Here is a 20,467-nt window from a genome sequence, read left to right as displayed (position 1 = left end):
CCCCCCAAGGCTAGTGGGGTTCCTTGGTTCCCATCAGGTTGAGGCACAAAGGTAGGGGAATCCCTCCCCACTCCCACTAAATGTAAACATGGAGCCGATTTCATCCAGCACAGCTGGGGAGCAAACTTTGTCCAGGCCCTGTGGCCATCATTCGGGAGGCCAGCCAAGGCAGGACAGAGGCCCAGAGGGCAGAAGGCTGCTGACCGGAAGGAATGGCCAACTCCCGAGGGGTCCATCTTCAAGGCAGCTTTTGGGGGGTGAGGGGATCATTGAGAAATATTGGGCCCCCTGTGGGTCCTGCCCAACCCGGTCGGGCTCCAGACTCATGAAATCACACAGTTGTTCTGCTTGGCGGGACTGAGGCTAGTTCTGCCTGTGGGGAGTGAGACAAAGAAAGACATTGATTAGAGTGGGAGCTTCCCGAGGGTAGGGACTGTTTGAAACGTCTTTGTACCCCTAGCACTTAGCACAGTACCAAGTACAGAGTAGGCACTTAATAAATGCTTTTGGATGGATTCAGGAGAACCCCTGTGGTGAGTTCTCTTTTCCTCAAGCTTCTGGGCATATGGAATCCTCTGGGTCAGGCTTGAGTTAATTCAGTACCCTTCTCCTAGGCTTTAAAAAATGTTGTTGAGAACCTTTGATTTTTTACATCACCTTCTTTTGCAGACATATCTCTCCCTGCTCTTCGATCTAGCTGCCTAATGCTTATACCGAAGATGAAAAAAAAAAGCAGTTCAGTAAACCTTGTCTAATAGGATGTAATATCCCATACCTATGCCCTTCTGTAAGGAAGACCCTAGAACAGCGATTCCCAAACTTTGTTTTTATCTCAGGACTGCTTTATACTCTTAAATATTATTGAGGATAGTCCCTCCCTCCCCACCCCTCCCCCAGGCTTTTGTTTATGCGGGCTGTGTCCATATTTATGGTGTTAGAAATTAAAACACCTTAGTATTATTATGAAAAGTTTTAACCTCAGGGATGTCCTGGAAGGGTCTTGGGCAGAGGTGGGGAACCTGTACTCTTAAGGCCACATGTGGCCTTCTAGGTCCTTAAGTGCAGCCCTTTGAATCCTTAAAGGATTTGTTCTATAGAATTTGGATTCAGTCAAAAGGCCGCATTCTTAGGGGACCCCTCAGTTCCCCCAGACCACACTTTGGGAACTGATGTCGTAAAGCAAGCATTCTTAACCTGTGACAAATTTCTGGGGATTCCATGAAAGTGGATGGGGGGAAAATTACATCTTTATTTTCATGACCTTTTAACTAAAATTGTTTAAAAACATGATTCTGAGAAAGAACCCATCAGCACCGGCCTGAAGTCAAAAAGACCTGAGTTCAAGTGCAGCTCAGACATTTACTAGCTGCATGACCTGAGGCCTCTGACTGTAAAAAGGGGATGATCATAGTACATACCTGCTAGGGTTGTTATGAGGCTCAAATGAGTTCTTTGTAAAGGCCTTAGAACAACCAAGGAGACATGAGTTCAAATCCAGTCCCAGACACTTACTAGGTGGGTGACCCAGGGCAAGTCACTTGACCTGTCTGCCTCAGTTTCTCCAACTTCAAAATGGTGATGATAATAACAGCATGTGTCTCTCAGGGTTGTCATGAGGACAAAATCAGATGTTTTTTAAGTGCTTGGCACATAGTAATCACTTAACACACGCTCCCTTCCAGCTATCACTTGTGCTCTGCCAAAGGGCTTTCCATGTTATCTCATTTGATCAATATGAGGAAACTTAAGTCATCTGTTCAGGGTCCCACAGCTAGTAAGTATCAGGACATGATTGAAACCCGGGTCTTCCTGCTGCCACCTCTCTGTATTGCTCCACTTGGCCGTCTCAAAGACCAGCTGCTGTGGTTTAGTTTCTAGTCATAGACGGCTGCCTGGGGTACTTGACTAGGGGTGAGCTGGATTCAGAGGCGGGACCTGAGACCGGCCCTGTGGGAGGCAACCGTCTGGGTGCGCTGTGCCCTGTGCTGACCACGCCTAATGTAGCATGTACGGTCTTGGTGGCCACGTGCTGGGCTGGTGGGTGTTTGGAGAAGAGTGGCCAGGAGCGAGGGCCGCCCCTCTGCCAGCACACAAAGGCCCGAATCTGTAGGAAAGACAATTTCAGGCCATCTGTCCGCACAGGGAAGGCTGTCATGCAGGAGATCAAACACGATAACAATAATCGCTGTCATTTTTTAAAGGACCTAAAGGTTTGCAGATACTTTACACACATCATTGCATCTAAGCCCACAAGCATCCTGGGAGATGGACGGTTCTGTCTGGACCCAGAGGGTAGGGGGAGCTTCAGAGGCAGATTTCAGGCCCACACGAGGTAAAGCTTGTAGACAAGCAGAACTGCCCCAGAGTGGGGTCCGCTATCCTCCTCTGGAGGTCTTCAGGCTGGGCGTGGGTGGCCCAGTTGTCAGGGTTGCTTTCAAAGGGATTTCTAGTTAAGTGGGGCTGGGGCTAGATGATGCTCGAGGGTCCACACCTGGCTTGCCAAGGTTCCTCCTGCCCTCTGGGCCTGGCCGGCCATCCCCCCACCTTCTGACCCAGTGAGAGTCAGCCAGAGCAGACTCGGGACTGTCCCAGCTCCTGGGTCCTGGGGTGGGGTGGGCATGGTGGAATATGTACTGAACCTTGGGCCCAGGTGACACTTCCTCGCCCTGGCTTCTCTTGGTTTCTCTTCAGCAGGAGCAGGTTTTCCCAAACCGTCCCCTCTCCCCAGCAATGAGCTGTTTGTACCACCTTCCAGCAGCTGTGAACTCAATTAAAGGGATGTCTGTCTCTCTCTTCCCGGCCATTAGCAAGAAAGATGTTAAAATAAACATCCTCCCAGCACTGATCCCAGCAATCCAGTGCCCCCTCCCATAAACCATATCCCTTGGAGCAGGTCCACTGTAATTCATCCTCCACCATTGTTTCTGGCCCATTAGGCCTGGGCGAACTCATTCTTTCAGGACTCTGCCATCTGACAACAAAATCCAGATGTTCCCTCTCCTGGTCCTGTCTTCCTCCCTTCGAGATCATTCAGGAAGTCTCAGGCACAGTCCCCAGGAGTCAAGCCTGGCCTGGCCTGGCTTCTCTCCTTGCCGTTTCACAGAGTTTCAGGGCTCCCACTGAGCAGCCTGGCCTGGCTCCGTCCCTGGGCTGGGGGTACTTCTCACCAGCACCTGGCGGGCCTCCAGCTTGGGTAATTGAATCCTGCCTCTCTCCAGTCCCCAGGCTGTTGCAGTTGGACCGAGCCTCCATTGCCTCCTCTCCTCAGCGGCCTGTTTTACTTGCTAGGCCTATTAAGCAGCTGCCAAAACCCTCCCCGGAGGCAGCTGCATTTTGGCAACAGGCATGAGCGAGTCGGCTCCCTAGCTTGGGAGGGGGGCCCAGAGAGAGCGTGAGCCAGGGCTTCCCATCCCGCCTGACGCACACCCCCTTCCACCTCCCTCCTCTAGCTGTAAGGCCGGGAAGGCCATAGGTGGGCTTTGGCAAGTATTTCAAGCCTTTGGTGTTGTTCAGTCATGTTTGACTCTTTGTGACCCCATTTGGGCTTTTCTTGGCAGAGATACTGCAGCAGTTTGCCATTTCTTTCTCCAGCTCATTTTACAGATGAGGAAACTGAGGCAAGCAGGGTGAAGTGACTTGTCACACAGCTAGCTAGTGAGTGTCTGAGGCTGGATTTGAATTCAGGTGTCCCTGATTCCAGGCCCAGGGTTCTGTCCATTGTGCCACCTGGCTGCCTATTTCAGTCATAATTGCTTGTTCCCTTTCCCTGTGAGAACTGCACAAAGAGCCCTGGGTTCAAATGCCCCTGACATAAAGCCTACCTATGGCCATGAGAAGTCACTCATCACAGTGGCTGCTTCCCACATGACCAGTCCTATAGGCTCTCTTCATTTAAACACTTAACCCTTCTTAGTGCGGCATTCAAGGCCCTTCACAAGGCAGCACCGCTCCACCTTTCTAGGCTCATCTCCTTTCCAGGAATGTGATCCCCACCATCCCCCTGACTGAAGCAGGGCTATTCACTGTGTCCTGGTTCATATACTGTGTGGCTCTGTGATTTACTGCCTACGTGACCATGGGTAAACCACTTGGCTTCTCTGAGACTCTGAGACAGTGTCATTTGGACTCCCCTTCTCATAGGATGGATGTTGGAAAGTCCTGGTCCCCTAAAATAAATACCCAGCCACATGGTTTTTGTTATTATGAACGGCTCACTAGAGATCATGTGAGTAGCACAACCTGGCCTCTCCCAGTGGCACTCTGACTTGGCCCTCCAGATCCTCCACCAGACCTTCGCCATTTCAGTGCTCACCTCATGGGTTTCTGTCTCCAGCTCTGATCATCTCCCTCCATGTGGCTGCCAAGTAAAGCCACAGGTCTGACCACGTCCCTCCCAAACCCCTTTACAGGCTCCCCAGCCTCCCCCAACTTGTCTTTGTGCTCTATTCTAGTCTGGCCAAACTGGCCTCCCAAGCTTCTGCCTGACTTCACCCTGCCTTGGTGGATTCATTCCAGCCTCCGCTGCTGCCCCCATCCTAGCTCGTGTGCACGTGCACACAGGCACACACACACAGTTTCCTGATCACACTCCTCCTCTTACAGCTCAGTACCACTTCCTCCTCCATAAAACCGTCCCTAAACTGCTCCAAGTGGCTGCTTTCTTGCCCTAACCACATTCTACCTTGTATCACAAACTTATTTGTAAACCTTATCACACACCCTCTGTCACACTGGAAGCTCTCAGAGGGCAGAGGAAGTCTTGTTTTTTGTCTTTGTACCCCGAGGGCCTGGCATCTAATAAACATTTGAGGGCTTGAACTGTAAGCTCCTGGGGGGGCAGGGCCCTACTGGGTCTTCCATCTGTATGCCCCCAGTGCCTAGCTGAAGCCCCGAACACAGTAGGTGCCTAATGAATATTTGTTCACACCTCTCAAAAGATGCCAGGAAGCCTGGGACTGGGGCTTGGCCACTAGAGGGGAGCAGAGGGTTGCAGATGGCTAGGGCAGGCCTGGGTGGTACAGTCTCTGCTCCTGGATCACCCCCAGGGCTGAGCCCTGTGTACAGGAGCTTCAGGCCCCTTACCAGGTGTGCTGGTCACCTCTACTCCAGGCCTTGTGAAGCCACAGCTGGATCACTGCTTCCTGAAGCTTCTGCTCTCTGAGCGGACCAAGTGCCCTCATGAGCCCAATGGGAACAATCATGGCGTCTGCCTCCCGGGGCTGTGGTGATGATTCCGGGTATGGAAGGTGCTTTGCAAACCTTCAGGCACCCTATGAGTGCAGGCTTTGTTACCATTATTATCAGGGGCATTCTTTTTCTTTCATCTCTCCTCTCATGCACCCACAAGCGTCCAGCAAGTGGGGAAAAGCAACAAACATCTTTGGTGGGGCCTTGAGCTCGGGAGGGTGGCAGTAGGCTACAGTGAGCAGAGCTCTGGACTTGCCATTAGGAAGACCCAGGCCTCAGTTTCCCCACCTGTTAAATGACGTAGAGGGACTAGAGGGCTTTGAAGGCCCCTTCCAGCTCCAGAGCTGTGGTCCTATGGTCCTGTGAGCCCCGGCAAACCTGGGAGGTCGAGCTGGGTATCTAACTCTCTAGGCCTCAGTCTGCCCGTCTGTACAATGAGGGGGGCTGTCTTGATATCCTCTAAAGGCCCTTCTGCTTCTAAGCCTAGGATTTTATTCTGAGTCAGCATGTCCATTGTCAGGAATGTGCTGGAGGAGGGTTCGGTGGTTTGAGGGTGAGGGATGGTCCCAGCATGGTCAGGGGCATGTGTGCTTCATAGGTTGGTTCATTTAGGCCTGGAAGAGGCCTCAGAAACCACCAAATCCAGCTTCCTCATTTTTTTTTACTGATACCCAGAGGGTTGAAGGGCAGAGACGTGTCCCCCCTCCCCCCTGGGGTCTTCTGATCTTGGTCCCTCATACTTTCTGTTCAGAGGCATACTGACATGCCTCGTGGCCTTGGGGGGCCTACTCTTAAAGCTCTCCTACCAAGTACAGGCCAGGCCTTAGTGAAGGCTGAGATCCTTGTCTATGTTTTCCCTGGTTGGGGGCCTGCTTGCTGGAGCTGGCCACTTAATTGAATTTGACCAAGCCTGAAACTTTAATCTCTCAGCCCCCTGCCCCTCCAGGGCCCTGGATCCAGAGAGGAAAGAGGGGCTCTAGCTCAGAGATTTCCCCATGAAGTAACATCTTAAGGTATTTAATGTGGCAGAGAGAGCAAGGCATCCCTGAGAGGCAGAAGGGCAGGGGCTGTGTTGAGAGTGTTGGACTTGGAGGGAGAAGACAGTGTTAGAGCTGGGGGGGCATTGAAGGCTGATCTAGACCAAGCCATTCCTCATCTGACATATTGGGAAACTGAGGCCAAAGAAGGGAGAAAAAGATCTTTTTATCCAAGGTCACATAGCTATTAGGAGGCAGACTCAGAGCTAGGAAAAGGAAGGTCCTACCTTCCTTCCTTCCACTGAGCCGCACATCCTCTCTCCCTGTGATTTTTACCCATGAGTCATTTCTTCTCTGGGCCCAAGTCTCCTGATGCATGTTCATCTGCCCCAGCACAGAGGGTCAGAGTCCAGGAAGCCCTTGGCTGATGCACAGGCCGCCCCTCCTCCCCCTCCTCTCTGGGCCCTTCCTCTCCTTCCAGGATCAGCCTGGGCATCTCCTCCTCCCAGGTCGACACAGCCCCCACTGCTGTGTCATTGGAACAGGAGGCCTGGAGATGACCTCCTAAATCCTGAGGGAGACACAGGGAACCGGCAGGCCAGCAGGGCCGTGGGGTTTCTATGGAGACATAACCTGGGGGGAAGGCTCTGGGTGGGGGGGAGGATGGCTTCCTCTTTTTCAGGATGGGCTCATCTCCCACCCTCCTTTCTTCCCTTCCCTGCCAGGTGTTCTCCATGGCAACACTTCTATGGAAGAGGCACAAGGCAATGTAGCATCTGGAGGGGTGAGGGGCAGGGAGCAAACAGGGGGTGAACCAGAGGAGAGGGAAGGAACACCAGCTCCCTTCTGCAGTGGGGCACCTACAATGGAAAGAGAGGTGCATTCAGGGTCTGAGGAGCTGGGTTCAAATCCTGACTTGAGCGACTCCATCTCTGGACCCCCCTTTCCAACTCTTTCTAAAACAAGGATTTAGACTCAACAATCTTTAAGCTTTTTTTAAACATGAGATGTACAAGCTTAGGGAGGTCACAAACAGCCTGGGCTGCTTGTACACCCTAGAAGGGCAGGAGAAGAGATGGTCTGTTCTGAGAGCAGCCTGACGGAAGGGCGCCTTAGGAAAGCCTGGTCCTCCCCAGACCCCAGGATGCCTCAGGAATGGAGTCCAGGACCTGTGGGGAGCCATGTCTCACATGGGTGACAGAGGGCTGCACCTAGAGTACTTCGAAGGCCCCTGCCAGCTCTAGGGTGGTGAACCTAGGAGATTCTGACCTACCAGAGGAAAGGTTTAAAAAAAAACCCTCTTTATTATATCCAGAAAAGGAAAAAAAAAATCCCTCTCCATAGTTCAGGAAGAAAGACCATAGGATTTAAGAGCCTGGACAAAGTCCAGGATTTGAATTTGGGTCATGTGAGCCCGAGGCCAGGGCTCCTTCTACTAATCCTGAGGAGCATGATCCCCATTTCACAGATAAGGAAACCGAGTCTTGGCTAGGTAAACTGCCCTGCCCAGAGCCACTTAGCTGGTACGAGGCAGAGCCAGGGGCTTTGTGAAGTAGGCCAGGCTTGTGCACAATGCTCCCTTGTGAACCTTTCTCAGCCTCTTCTCCATTTGTGTGAATCTTTCCCTCCAGTTCCCAGGGGGAGAGTCTATTTCTGTGGGCAGGGAACATAAGCAGCCCAGGTTATTAGCACCATCCTTCCCCCAAAGTCGGGGCTTTTTTGCCATGCCGAAATCTGTAAGATAAATTAGACACAATCCTGGCCTTCCAGCAGCTCTCGGGCTGAGACACAGACAAATTCTTAGAGACAGAAAAACAAAAATAAAAATAAAAACCACCAAGGGGCAGCCACCAACCAGACCCAGGAATGGAGCCGGTTAACTCTTTCCATCAGAAACACTCCAAGGCCATCAGTCGGCTATCATGCCAGGGCAGGAGAGGCCTGGGCAAGGAGGCCCCCTCCCTCCAGTTATTCCTGGGGCAGTGATCTGGCCCGGAGCACATCTGCTGGAAAGAGCCCCGGGCCAGAAATCAGAAAACCCCTGCATGCTTGCCCTGGTTCCAACCTCTGTGATGAGGGCAAGGACCATCTCATTTCTGTCTGTATCTCTAGAGCCCAGCCTAGGGCTTGGCACATAGGTGCTCAATAAAATTGTGAGGGAAAGAGTCCCAGGCCAGAAATCAGAAAACCCCTGCATGCTTGTCCTGGTTCCAACTCCTGTGATGAGGGCAGGGACCGTCTCATTTCTGTCTTTGTATCTCTAGAGCCCAGCCTAGGGCTTGGCACATAGTAGGTGCTTAATAAAACTCCTGCTCACTTGATTTTGTGACTTACACAAATGTTCTCTCTGGGCTCAAGTTTCCTCACCTGCAAAATGAGGGCTGTGTACCAACAGGGTTATTGGGATCCCCAGATTGATAGAGAGAGACTATAAATGTGAATGTTAGAGATTCAGAGATAGAAAAGCCCTTAGGAGGTCATCTAGCCCAACCCCTCATTTTATAGACGAGGAAACGAAGGCCCAGAAAGAACAGTGACTTGTCCAGCGTCACCCAGGCAGCAGGTAGCAGAGTGGACCCTCGAATTCATGTCTTAGACTCCCAAGTTGCATGCCCTGGGAGGAGGGGCGGGATTATGGGGCAGAATATTCCATGGGAGGCCAGCCTTGGTCAGTATGCCAGTTGGTGTTGCTGAACTTGCCCCACCCCCTTCTTTTGTATTCCTTGTGATAAGGGATGGCTCCCTGGGTAGGGGAGGAGGCAGGGATATTTTGCAAAGGAAGGTGATGGAAAAACAAAAGATATCAATAAAAATAACTTTAAAAAGTCTTATGGGGTGTGTGCCATAATTGGTACCATGCACTGCCTGGGGGAAGGGCAGGGGAAGAGACCTGGAGGAGGGGAGGGGAGGTGGGAAACAGGACCTCGCCGGCAGGATCCCTACCTGAGACACTGCCGTTGCTGTGGACACCGTTGCTGGGGCTTTGGGTACCCGGGCCCAGGGCTGGCCTCCTCACCACCACAAACTCCCCTTCAGAGAAGGTCTCACTGGAGAGGGAGCTGACCATGCCGTTGGTGGCATGAGCACGCTTAAGCTTCCAGCTGAACTTGCTACCTAGGCGTCTGCCCTCTTTGCCAGTAGCAGCCGCCCCATTGGTGGCTTCACTCTTCCCGTCTCGGACGGAAGGCTCCTTGCCTTTGGGCTTTGGTTCCGCTTGTCGACCTCCTTTCCAGGCCGCCTCCTCCAGGGGTGGAGGGTCCATCACGGGCAGCACCTGGTCTAGGGTGACCAGGTCGTGGAGGAAGCTGTCAAGGCGCCGGGCAGACTCGGAGCCTTCCCCACCTCCCTCCTGTGGTTCATCCTTCTCCCCACCTCTGGCCTCCTGCTTCTGACGCGCCCAGCGCATCATCTCCCCAGGAGGTTGGCGGCTGCCTGCCACCAGGGCATACTTTGGGTTGATCAGCTTACGAGCCACCGTGGAGGAGTATTTGAGGCCCGTCAGGCCCAGTTCTCGGTACAGGTCCACCTCCTCTGAGATAGCGTAGAGTTCCCTAAACTCCACATCAAAGGGCTCCACATGTTGCCCTGTCAACACCAGGAGAAGATTTCTGTCCATGTGGGAGGAGCGCCAGGTAAAGCTGGAAGGAGCAGCGATGGGGTCTTAGTCCTTTTGGTCCCTGTGTGCCTCCTCCGTCCTCCCCAAGCCCCAGGCTATCCCGACTTCACTGCCCATGCTCCAAGGATATCAAGGCTGAAGAGGGGAGTGCCCCCCCGCCCCGGCCAGCTCAGGCTCAGCCCCACTCACCTGTAAGACCCCGTAGCAACTTTGTCACCATCCACCATGAGGAACCTCGAGGACAGGGTTCCTCTGACCTTTCCATCAGGCATGTAGAACCCAACACCAGTCACGCAGCGAGTTCGGATGTTCTGGTGGGGAGAGGAGACAGGAATGAAGGTCGCTTTGACCTGTCAGGCCTAGGATGGGTGTTTATATGGGTGAGGCCAAAATGGCCGAAAGTGGGTTCCCTCTGCTCTGCAGGTCCCTGACCATACACGGCTCAGTTTGAAACATTCTCTGTCCCTGACTCCAGAGCTTTTCTCTGACCCTCGGTAGAGGCAGAATGGGCTCTGTACCCAGCAGACTTGTCCCTTCCAGAGAGCAGTGAGGCTGGCCCTAACCCCACACTGTGTACACTTGGTGAAGCACCCCTCTGGAAAGGCAGATGGGGACCAAGTCATTAATGTGTGGACAAAGGCCAGACCAGACTGCTCACCCAGAGCAGCTCCCCTGACTCTTCCTGAGTTTTTGGCCTGGAATCATGAGAACTCAGGTTCAAATCCTGCCTCAGCTCCTTACTAGCTGAGTTACCTGGGGCAAAATGTTTAACTTCTTAGAGTCTTGTTTCTGTCTTCTGTAAAATGGGAACAGTCGTAGTATCCGGCCTATGGGGTTGTTGTGAGGGTCCAATGAGAAAGCGCTTCTAAAAGGCATTGCCACCCTGAAAGGGTGTTACCATTCAAAGGACCACCCACAACTCTGGACTCTTCCACCATATTGGTGATGACCTGAGGCTGACAAGCACCAAGCAGCAGCTTCACTTGAGAGTGGGCTGGATCAGAACCAATGTTCGGGGAGCCCTTCTTCCCTCCTCACTCTGTGAGTGGAGGCCATAGGCAGATAGCGGCTATTTGCTTTGGATGTTAAGCTCATGTGTGGGTAGGGAGCCGAAAAGGTGAGAAGAGGAGATGCCACTCCCTCTGAGGGTCTGGGCCTTTTCCTACCCTCCCTTTGGAGGTCTAGGCCATACCCGGATTCGGAAATCATTGAGCTCCAGGGTCCGGCACATCTCTAGAAAGAACTTGACGCCTGCCTCATCCAGGATTATGTACACGGGCACCCGTTTCTTATAGGCAGCATTGACAATGTCCTGAAAGATGTCCCCATCTGTGAAAAGGTCCATGACCACTGCAATGACCTGGAAGGCAAGAACAACAGCCTTAGCGCAGTGCGCCACACATAGAAGGTGCCAAATAAATGCTTATTTACTGACTGACAGTGGCTTCACCGCTCCTAGGGACACGCCCAAACTCAGGAAGCAGGGACGAGCCAGCATGGGGACGCAGCTTGGGCCGGGTGGAGGCTCAAAAGCAGCAGAAACGACCTGTAACTAAACCACACTTAGAACCAGAAAGGTGTACATAAATAATAGCTAATATTTATGTTGCTTCTGAAGGTCTGTAAAACGCTTTCCAGATATTACCTTGTTTGATATGTTGGAAAGGGCTGAATTTAGACTCGGAAGATACCTTAAGTTTAAATCTCAACCCTCAATAGTTGTGTGACCCTGGGCAGGTCTGAATGGACTTCACCTGTAAGAGCCTCAGTTCCCTTATCTGTAAAAATGGAGGTGTTACTTGTAGAACCCACCTTAAATGGCCGTTGTGACCATTAAATGAGACGACATGCATAAAAACTGAAATCATAAAACGCTTGTTTAGGTATACTGCCTCTCTGCCCCAAAGAGGGAGGCATGGTTCACCATCAGTCTCCTGGAATCCAGACTTGGACACTGACATTGACCAGATCTCTGCTGCCAGGCAACATTGTTTCCTCTTTGTTCTCACCTTCTATTGTTTCCTTGGTTCAGCTCATTTCCCTTTGCATCAGTTCATGCAAATCTTCCTGAGTCTCTCTGAAGTTTTTAATGTTCCTCATTTCTTATTGGCTCAACGATTCCATTATATCCAAATACCACAAAATATTCAGCCTTGCCCCTTCAATAAGTGGCATCCCCTTTGTTTCCTGAGATTTGGACATTACTTCAGTGCCCTCCCTGCCCCTCAAAATGATTTAACATTGTATGTGTTCTGTATGTATTTTTATGCTCCTATGTTGCCTCCTCCAACATTCTCAAAATTGCATTGTGCTTACTGTGCTTATATTTTTCTGTCTCCTTCTGTGCATTTGTACTCTTTTAGCCCAGTACAATGTGAACTCCTTGATGACAGGTACAGATCCTTTTTTGTCTAATCGACGTCTGCTGATTGACTGAGGCAATGAGGGGTGGGCATCTTACAAGGGAGGCTCCATCACAAGAAGAAATTATAGGGCAATTACAGATGCCACACAGTTGCATGATGGTTAGTCTTTGATCTCCCCAAAGTTGGGCTGAGCCTTGTCTTCTCCCAATGGCATTTCAGAGTTGTAGTGCTCATTGGCCTCATTCTTGTGGCTTCTAGGTATTCTACCCCACACCATTCTCAAATCTCAGATCAAACTACTTGGACTACAAGTCCAGTCTTCTCACTTCGGCATTCAAAGCCCTTTGCAATCAATCTCGCTCATTCGCCCTTCCAGTCTTTTCTCCATCTGTTCTCCCTCTGCAAACCCTTCACTTCAGCCACGCTGGTTTCTTTATTGGCTCTCAAAGCCAATCTCCAAGCCTTTGCTCATGCTGTTCTCTAGGTCTGACATACCTTTCTTCCTCCTCTCTATCCACTCATACCCCAGTCACTCTTGAAGGCCCAACTCCATTTCTATCAGGTTCAGAATCTAAGAAGCTCCAGACCTGGAAGAGACCTCTGAGGTCATCTAGTCCAACTGTCTCATTCTACAGAGGAAGACACTGAGGCACAGAGAGAAGTGTTTTGCCCTAGGCCCCATGGTAGTAAAGCATCAAAGGCTGGATGGGGTGGGTGGTCACAAAGCCAGACAAAGGGAGGTCTCTGGCTAAGCACTGTCCCTGTTCCCCTCTCTCCCTTCCAGACCACGGGGCCTGCAGCCTGCCACGCACTGCTGAGATTCTATCAGCTGTATCAGCACTAAATTAAACAGTAAAATATTTGTAGTAAAAAAAAAAAATCAATTGCTCTCTGCTTGTGGCAAAGGAGTGATAATTACCTTGTGCTCAGATTCCATGGGTGCCACCTGACATCCAGCTCTGTTGTGTCAGGCCCACAACAGCCAGCCCTCTCCTTCTGGAGCTGCCCAGTTTCAGCCCTGTACAATGAGCAATCACCCAGGACAACCACAGGTTCTGCACTCTCAATGTATGCTCTGGGGAGGGGGAAGGGGATACAAACACTCCCCCCCCCCCACCCAGGGCTGGGCTGAACACCCTGTCCTAGGCTTAGATTCCCAGGAAGGGATGTCAAGGTCACCTCTGTCTCTGCCTGCTCCTCCCTGCTGCCCACAGAGGGGCAGCACCCACAGCAAGAGGTTAATTTGAGCTGGCAGTCATTGGCAGAAGCCACTGGGCTGATAAGCCCACTGGGAGGCAGGCTGGCCTCTCCACTCTGATGTTCCAGTGCTTCTGTCTGGTGCTCTCATTGCGCTGGGTGCGCGTCTGGCTTCTTGCTAGAAAGTTGGATGGGGGAGTGGGATGGGAGGAGATGGGAAACTTCCTTCTACCTGCCATCCGGTTTTAATTAAACGGCCCAGCTCCACACATTACCTCCCTGGGCTCCTTAATTACTACCAGATATTAACAATGATGGAAGTTCTCACTTGGAACCAATAGCAGCTCTCCTTCCACTTTCTCCATGGGCCTGGTGAAGCCACCAAAGGATGTGTCCGTGAGATCAGCACCAGCTCCCCAGCGGCCAGCTGACCATGATGTCCCCATGATGCTTCTTCCCTGCCCCCTCCAGTGACCAAGGCAATGAAAGCATTCATGGGGCCAGAGATATAGATCTGACCAGTCCTGTTGGTCCAGCCACTTCCTTTTGCTGAAAGGGAAACTAAGGCCCTGGGAGGAGAGGTGGCCTTCCCAAGGTCACATGCAAACTAAGTGAACCCAAGCCCTCTTTCCATTACCCCATAAAATTCCATTTTATAGATGAAACAACTGAGAGAGACTCGAAGACTAATGTCAAATGACCTATCCAGGGCCACAGGGGCTGGTAAAAGGCCTTAAAGGGAGCTAAGGCCTCACCCTTTTCTCTTTCATTCATCGTATTTTGGGCTCCACCACCGTACTTGAGGCAGCAAAGTAGCCCTGCAGACAGAGCACTGGGTCCAGAGGCAGGAAAACCCGAGTTCCGATTCTGCCTTAGACACTAGCAGCCATGTGACCCTGGGCAAGTCACAACCTGTCTGCCTCAGTTTCTCTAGTTGTAACATGGGGATAACAATGGAACCTCCCTTTCCAGGGTGGTGAGGATCAAATGAGATATTTGCAAAATGCTCAGCACGGTACCTGGCATACAGTAAGTACTTTATAAGTGCTCATCCACTTTCTCCTTGTACTCGTTTGGGGGGCAGGGTTAACGGAAAGGGTGACCTGGATTTAAATCTTGGCTAAGTGTCTTTGGACAAGTCACTTCCTTCACCCCCTCCTTAGGGGTGTCAGTTTCCCCCTCTGTAAAATGAGGGACTGGACTCAGTCCTAGATTTCTGACCCTCTCCGTGACCATGGGCAATCACTTAACCTCCCCTGGCCTCAGTTTCTTTATCTGTAAAATGAGGGACTCCAGGTTTCCGAGGTCTCTTCCGGCTCCAGATCTGTGACTTGCCTGAGGTCACCATAGGCAGTGAGAGGAATTTGAACCCAGGTCCTCTGACTCCAAGGCCAGTGTACTTGTCTCTCCTGACCACACAACAGGGTAGAAGGGAGAGAATCAGGTTATAAATCTGGTTTCATAAATCAACCAGTGAACCAACAAGCATTTATTAAGCTCCTACTGCATTCTAGGCTGGAGTTGGAAATCTAAAGGCAAAAATGAAACAGCCCCTGCCTTCAGGAAGCTTCCATTCTATCAGCATGTCCAAGGACCTGGAATGTACATAGAAAGTGTCTAATGCTTGTTGAAATAGATAGAATTTGAGCCTTGAAAGCAGGGAAGGATTTTGTCCTCATCATCCAGCATTACCATAATATCCAGGGAGCCAGGATGTTACTGTTTCTTCCCAATTACGACCCACGCCATTGGTGTTTTCTGACTCTGGCCTCGCTCCCTCACTGCTCTTCCCATGTCCCGCCCGGCTTCATCCGTCCAGCCCAGTGCCCTTCATGTTACAGAGGAGGAAATGGGCTCGGAAAATGTAGGGGACTTAGACGAAGACCCAGCCAGAGCTGGGCGTCTGGCTCCAAATCTGAGGCTGCCACTAGACAGCGCAGCATGCCCAAAGCACAGACGATAAGTAGCCCGGTCTGGCGGAATTAGTGGGCAATCAAGCCACAGGTCCAGGGGCAGTGGGAGATTGGGGGAGGGAGGAGGGGCTGAACACTAGGCTGAGAAATGAGACTTAAGTAAACGAAGCTTCTAGGACTGGCTCAGGGTCATAGGCTGCCCATCCATGCCCCAGTTGGGGATGATGTGGTGGCTGCACAGCAAGGAGGGTCTCGGGTCGCCAGGACTTCCCTGCTGACCTCTGGGAATGCCAACCTAGTCACAGAGATGTTATGAAGGGACACTAGCCACATGTTCCAGAAACACATGATTTCAGAGAGTCACATTGTCCCCAAAGAACCTGTAACCTCCCCCCACTGGTCCTTTTCTCTCTAGGCCCCAGTTTGCTTATCTGTGTAGATAAGACTCCTCACAGGGTCTTTGTAAGGTGGATCTGAAGACACAGCCCTTTATGAACTGCGGCATGATGGGAAAGAGCCAAGTATTAGGAGTCAGAGGCGCTGAGTTCACATGCCAGTGCTGCCATTGTGAGACTGTAGACGAATCGCCTTAACCTCAGTTTCCACATCTGTAAAAATGAGGGTTAGGCTATGTTAGATGCCTCTGAAGTCCCTCCTACCTTTAGAGTCACAGTCCTATGATCTTATGACTCATTAGCTATATGACCTTGGGTAAGTCTCTTAATCTCTGACTCAGTTTCCTCTTCTGTAAAATGAGGGGGATGGACTGGATCAGAGTTTCTTCACCTGGGATTTGTGGACTTAAAATACACACACACACACACACACACACACACACACACACACATATTTAGAAACATCATTCTGGGAAGGTGTCCATAGACTTTAGCAGACTGACTTCCAGAGGGGCCCAGGACACACAAAACATTAAGACTCCCTGCCAAGTCTGAGGTTAACTTCTGGCTCTAATAGTCTATGACCCTATGGATTTTAAAAGTTCAGAGAGAATCCACAAGCAAACGTTCATTAACCACCTACTATGTGATAAGCACTGTGGTAGGCACAAGATTGTTGTTCAGGTGTTTCAGCCAGAGAGAAGGGGGCAAAAAGTTCATTCATACAACAAATATCTGTTGTCGTTCGGTCATTTCAGTCGCATCTGACTCTTCATGACTCTATTTGGGGTTTTCTTGGCAGAATACTGGAGGGGTTTGCCATTGCCTTCTCCAGCTCATTTTGCAGATGAGGAAACTGAGGCAAACAGGACTGAGTGACTTGCTCAGGGTCACACAGCTAGGAAGTGTCTGAGGCCAGATTTGAACTCAGGGAGATGAGTCTTTCTGGCTCCAGGCCCTGTGCTTCATCCACTGTACCATGTAGCTGCCCCAGGCATGAGATACAGATATAAACAATTTAACCTCTAGGAGGTTACAATTACATTAAACTGAGGGGGTTACAACATAATCAGAGATAAGGACACATGAGATATGTGCAAACTAAATCCAAAACAAATTTCGTGGGGGTTGGGGGAGGAAGATGCTTATAACTAGCAGAAGAAGGGAAGACCTCACCTCACCCCACCCACCCCAAGGCACAGAGAGGGGGAGCACTTGTCAGAAGTCACACAGCTAGTAAATGGCGATCAGGACTCGAACCCAGGCTTGCTTCCCAGCACCCCCAGTCTTCCCTGCATGTCTATACATGCCAGTAAATGTTAAGGCTCAGTCTTACCTTGTAGGCTTCCCCACGAACAGTGACGTGAGGTGTCTGGCATCAAGGCTTGGGTGGCTGCCAGTTACTAGGGGAGACCCACCCCCCCATCCCTGAAGTACAGGAAAACAAAGGGACCAGGCTGGAGCGGACACCACGTCAGCAGTTAGCTCTAGTCCTGGGGCAGGGAGGGAGGCCCAGGCAAGCCTGGCTGACTAAGCCTGTGCTGGGCCTGCTCCTCGAGCTGCCCTGAAAGGACTTTTTCTAATGGTAAACTAAGTTAACTCAAGCAGTGAACCCCAAATCCTATTTGGGAAAGCTAAAAGAATTCAAGGAAGCATTTATTGAGCACCTACTGTATACCAAGCCCTAGGCTAGGACCTGAAGACAAAAATGAAACAGTCCCTACCCTCAGGGAGTCGATAGTCTGCTGGGCTGGAACAATATGAAAGTAGAGACACAGATACAAACATATCTAAGCAGCAAATCCAGTGCACTTTGGAGGACTAACTCCAGGCCATCTTCCACTTAGCTGCAAGCTGATCATCCGACCCACAGACTTGACCTCCGTCACCTCACTATCTATAAACTCCAGTGGCTTCTGGACCAAATAGAAAATCCAATGTTGGCGTTCGAGGCCCTTTATGCCCTGCCCCCTACCTTTCTCGTCTTCTCTTCCCTCCCACCCCACGTACCCTGTACTTTAGTGACTGGCCTCTTTGCTGTTCCTCTCACAAGACACCCTATCTCTTGACTGTGGGAGTCAGTGTTCACTGGTACCCACCCCATCTCCCTTTCGTGGAACACTTTCCCTTGTCATCTCTGGCTTGCCTGGCTTCTTCCACATCCCCTACAAGAAGCCATCCCCAAACCGTATACATTCCAGAACTTTTCCTTTGTTGGTTATTTCCATTTTATCTCCTCTCTAGCTTGTCTGCACACAGGTGTTTGCACATGGTCTCCCCTACTAGACTGTGAGCTCCTTGAGAATACAAACTGTCTTTTGCCCTTTTTTTGTATCCTCAGCACTGAGCACAATGTCTGACACATAATAGGGGCTTAATTAACACTTGTGGACTGACCCAACCCCTTGCAAATGGTAGGTGTCTCAAAAATGTTGGTGGAACTGAATTCCTTCCCTTTTACTGGTGGTCCCAGCCTCTCTTCCTTTGTCAGGAGTGCTCACCACCCTTCAGTCCTACCCAGTTCAAATGCCAGTGCCAGATGGACATGACAATACATTTTTAACACGCCTCTGAGCTCCTCCTGAGACAGTCAGGACAGCCTCCAGGAGCAGTCTGGGCCGCTTCTAGAAATCCAGCATCAAAGTGGAAATCACCTCCCTTTGTTCAGTCCTGGTGAGGCATCCCATTATCCCCAGCTGACAGATAGGCAGCCAGAGAGGCTGATTACAACTCCAGCCTGAAGCCCAAAACACACAGACCTTGGCTGGTTGGGCTTTAATTGTGGGGAAGGCCAGTCTGCCTCAGGGATCAGCCAGTTCACCTCATCATCTCCCTTACAGATGAGGAAACCGATGGCCAGAGAAAAGAAGTAGCCCACTTACCATCCAGAGAGGCTTTTCCTTCCTTTTCCTTTTTTATTTTTTAAAAAGAAACCCATATCTTCCATTCCAGGACAGAGAACTAACTCACTGCTGAGAAACATATTGACAGAGAAGTCCTGTCAGGTCTATTTCATGGAAGAAATGAGGCTCATGTGTAATGAACAGACAGACAATGGATAGATACAGGTGGATGCTGCTAAGAGCTTGGAAATAGGATGACCTTCTGAGATTAAACATTTACTTCACAATCTCTTTTAAATTTTTATTGATAGCTTTTGAGCGCCTATCCCCTTCATTTCCGAATGCATTCTCTTTTCCCACCATGATCCAGAGAGCTATTCCTTGTGACAAAAAATGAAAAAGCGAGAGAGAAGAAAAGGCGCATCAGCAAAATTCATCACATTAACCCAGTCTGGCAGTGTTTGTCACCCAGAGGCCCCCACCTCTGGAAAGAAGAGAGAAATGTACATTTGGTCTTTTCTCCTTCACCCCCTAATCTTTTGGACATTGTAAGTATGTTCCAGAATCACAGGATATATGGCTAGAAGGAGTTCACTCTACAGACTGTAGTTCTTTAAACTCAAGACCATCAAGTCCAACAGGTGGGGAAATTGAGAAACAGAGAGGCTGAGGGACTTACTGTAAGACACATGGGTAATAAAAGAGCCAGGATTCAAACTCCTGACCCCATATCAGGGCTCTCCCCGCTGATATTTCAAATTGGCTGGCAGCTCCAATCCTATTCAAGCAACCAACAAACATTTATCAGTGCCTGCTATGTGTCAGCCATTATGCTAAGCATTGGGGATACGAGAAGAGGCAAAAGACAGTCCCTGCCCTCAAGGAGCTCCCAACCCAATTGGAGAGACAACTAACAAGCAAATATGCACCAACAAGCTACAGACAGGATAAATGGGAAATGAGTACTAGAAGGTACTGGAATGAAGAGGGGTTGGGGAAGGCTCCATGTAGACGGTGGGATCTTATCTGGGACTTAAAGGAAGCTGGGGAGGGCAGCAGCTGGAGCTGATGAGGGAGAGTGTTCCAGGCAGGGGGACCGCCAGAGACCGCCTGGAGATGGAGGGGCTTGGGCTTGTTCATGGAGCATCCATCCAGAGAGGTCGAGTCACTGGATCGAAGAGGACATGTTGCGGAGTGAGGTGGAGGAAGACTGGAAAGGGAGGAGGGGCTACGCCAAGTAAGGACTTTGAACAACCAACAGAGGATCTTGTATTTTATCTAAAATGGAGTTTGCTGAGTAGGGGGGTGGCATGGTCAAAGCTGCGCTTTAGGTAAATCATTGAATGAACTCATGGATGTGTCTGAGTTCTGGAGTCTTACCTTGGAAGGGTGCGGTGGGAGGGGAATAAAGCCAAGTTCCAGCTGAGATAACTCTGACTCCCAATTAGGAAGATAGAAAATGATGAGGTTCTGCCTCAAGCTGCGCATTAAAGAAGAGGATTAAGCATGCCTCCTCACGGGTCCTGGAGGGAGGAATCTCTATTCCTATTCCTACCATTCTACTGATGCGTTAGGAAGGTGGCAGACTGGAGAGAGCAGCGAGGGGGCACAGTGGATAGAGTGCCAGACTTGGAGTCAGGAAGACCAGAGTTCAAATCCAGCCCTAGCTGTGTGACTCTGGGCAAGTCACTCAACCCTGTTTGCCTCAGTTTCCTCATCTGTAAAATGAGCTGGAGAAGGTAATGGCAAACCTCTCCAGTATCTCTGCCAAGAAAACCCCAAATAGGGTCACAAAGAGTCAGACATGACTGAAACAACTGAAAACAAGACTGGAGAGAGCCCCTAGTTGGGAACCAGAGAAGAGTTTCATTCATTCATTCAATGAATATTAAGTGCCTCCTCTGTGCCAGGCACTCTGCTAGATGCTAGGGATACACATTTAAAAAGGAAATAGTCCTTGGCCTCAAGAAGCT

At 50.6% G+C, this 20,467-nt stretch overlaps 1 protein-coding gene across 1 annotated transcript in view; it reads right to left on the bottom strand.

The window, feature by feature from the left end:
- Window positions 1–323: 323 nt before the first annotated feature.
- Window positions 324–20,467, bottom strand: part of FAM83F (family with sequence similarity 83 member F) — a 34,697-nt gene continuing 14,553 nt past the window's right edge. The window contains exons 2-5 of the mRNA XM_036758683.1: window positions 10,973–11,140; window positions 9,970–10,091; window positions 9,108–9,802; window positions 324–373 (exon numbers count right to left, since the gene is read on the bottom strand). Of these exons, the coding sequence (XP_036614578.1) occupies window positions 324–373; window positions 9,108–9,802; window positions 9,970–10,091; window positions 10,973–11,140 (1,035 nt within the window). The remainder of the gene's footprint in view (window positions 374–9,107; window positions 9,803–9,969; window positions 10,092–10,972; window positions 11,141–20,467) is intronic.

The sequence above is a fragment of the Trichosurus vulpecula genome, chromosome 5 (assembly GCF_011100635.1).
Source record: "Trichosurus vulpecula isolate mTriVul1 chromosome 5, mTriVul1.pri, whole genome shotgun sequence".
Lineage (NCBI taxonomy): Eukaryota > Metazoa > Chordata > Mammalia > Diprotodontia > Phalangeridae > Trichosurus > Trichosurus vulpecula.
This window is presented reverse-complemented; position numbering and strand designations above follow the sequence as displayed.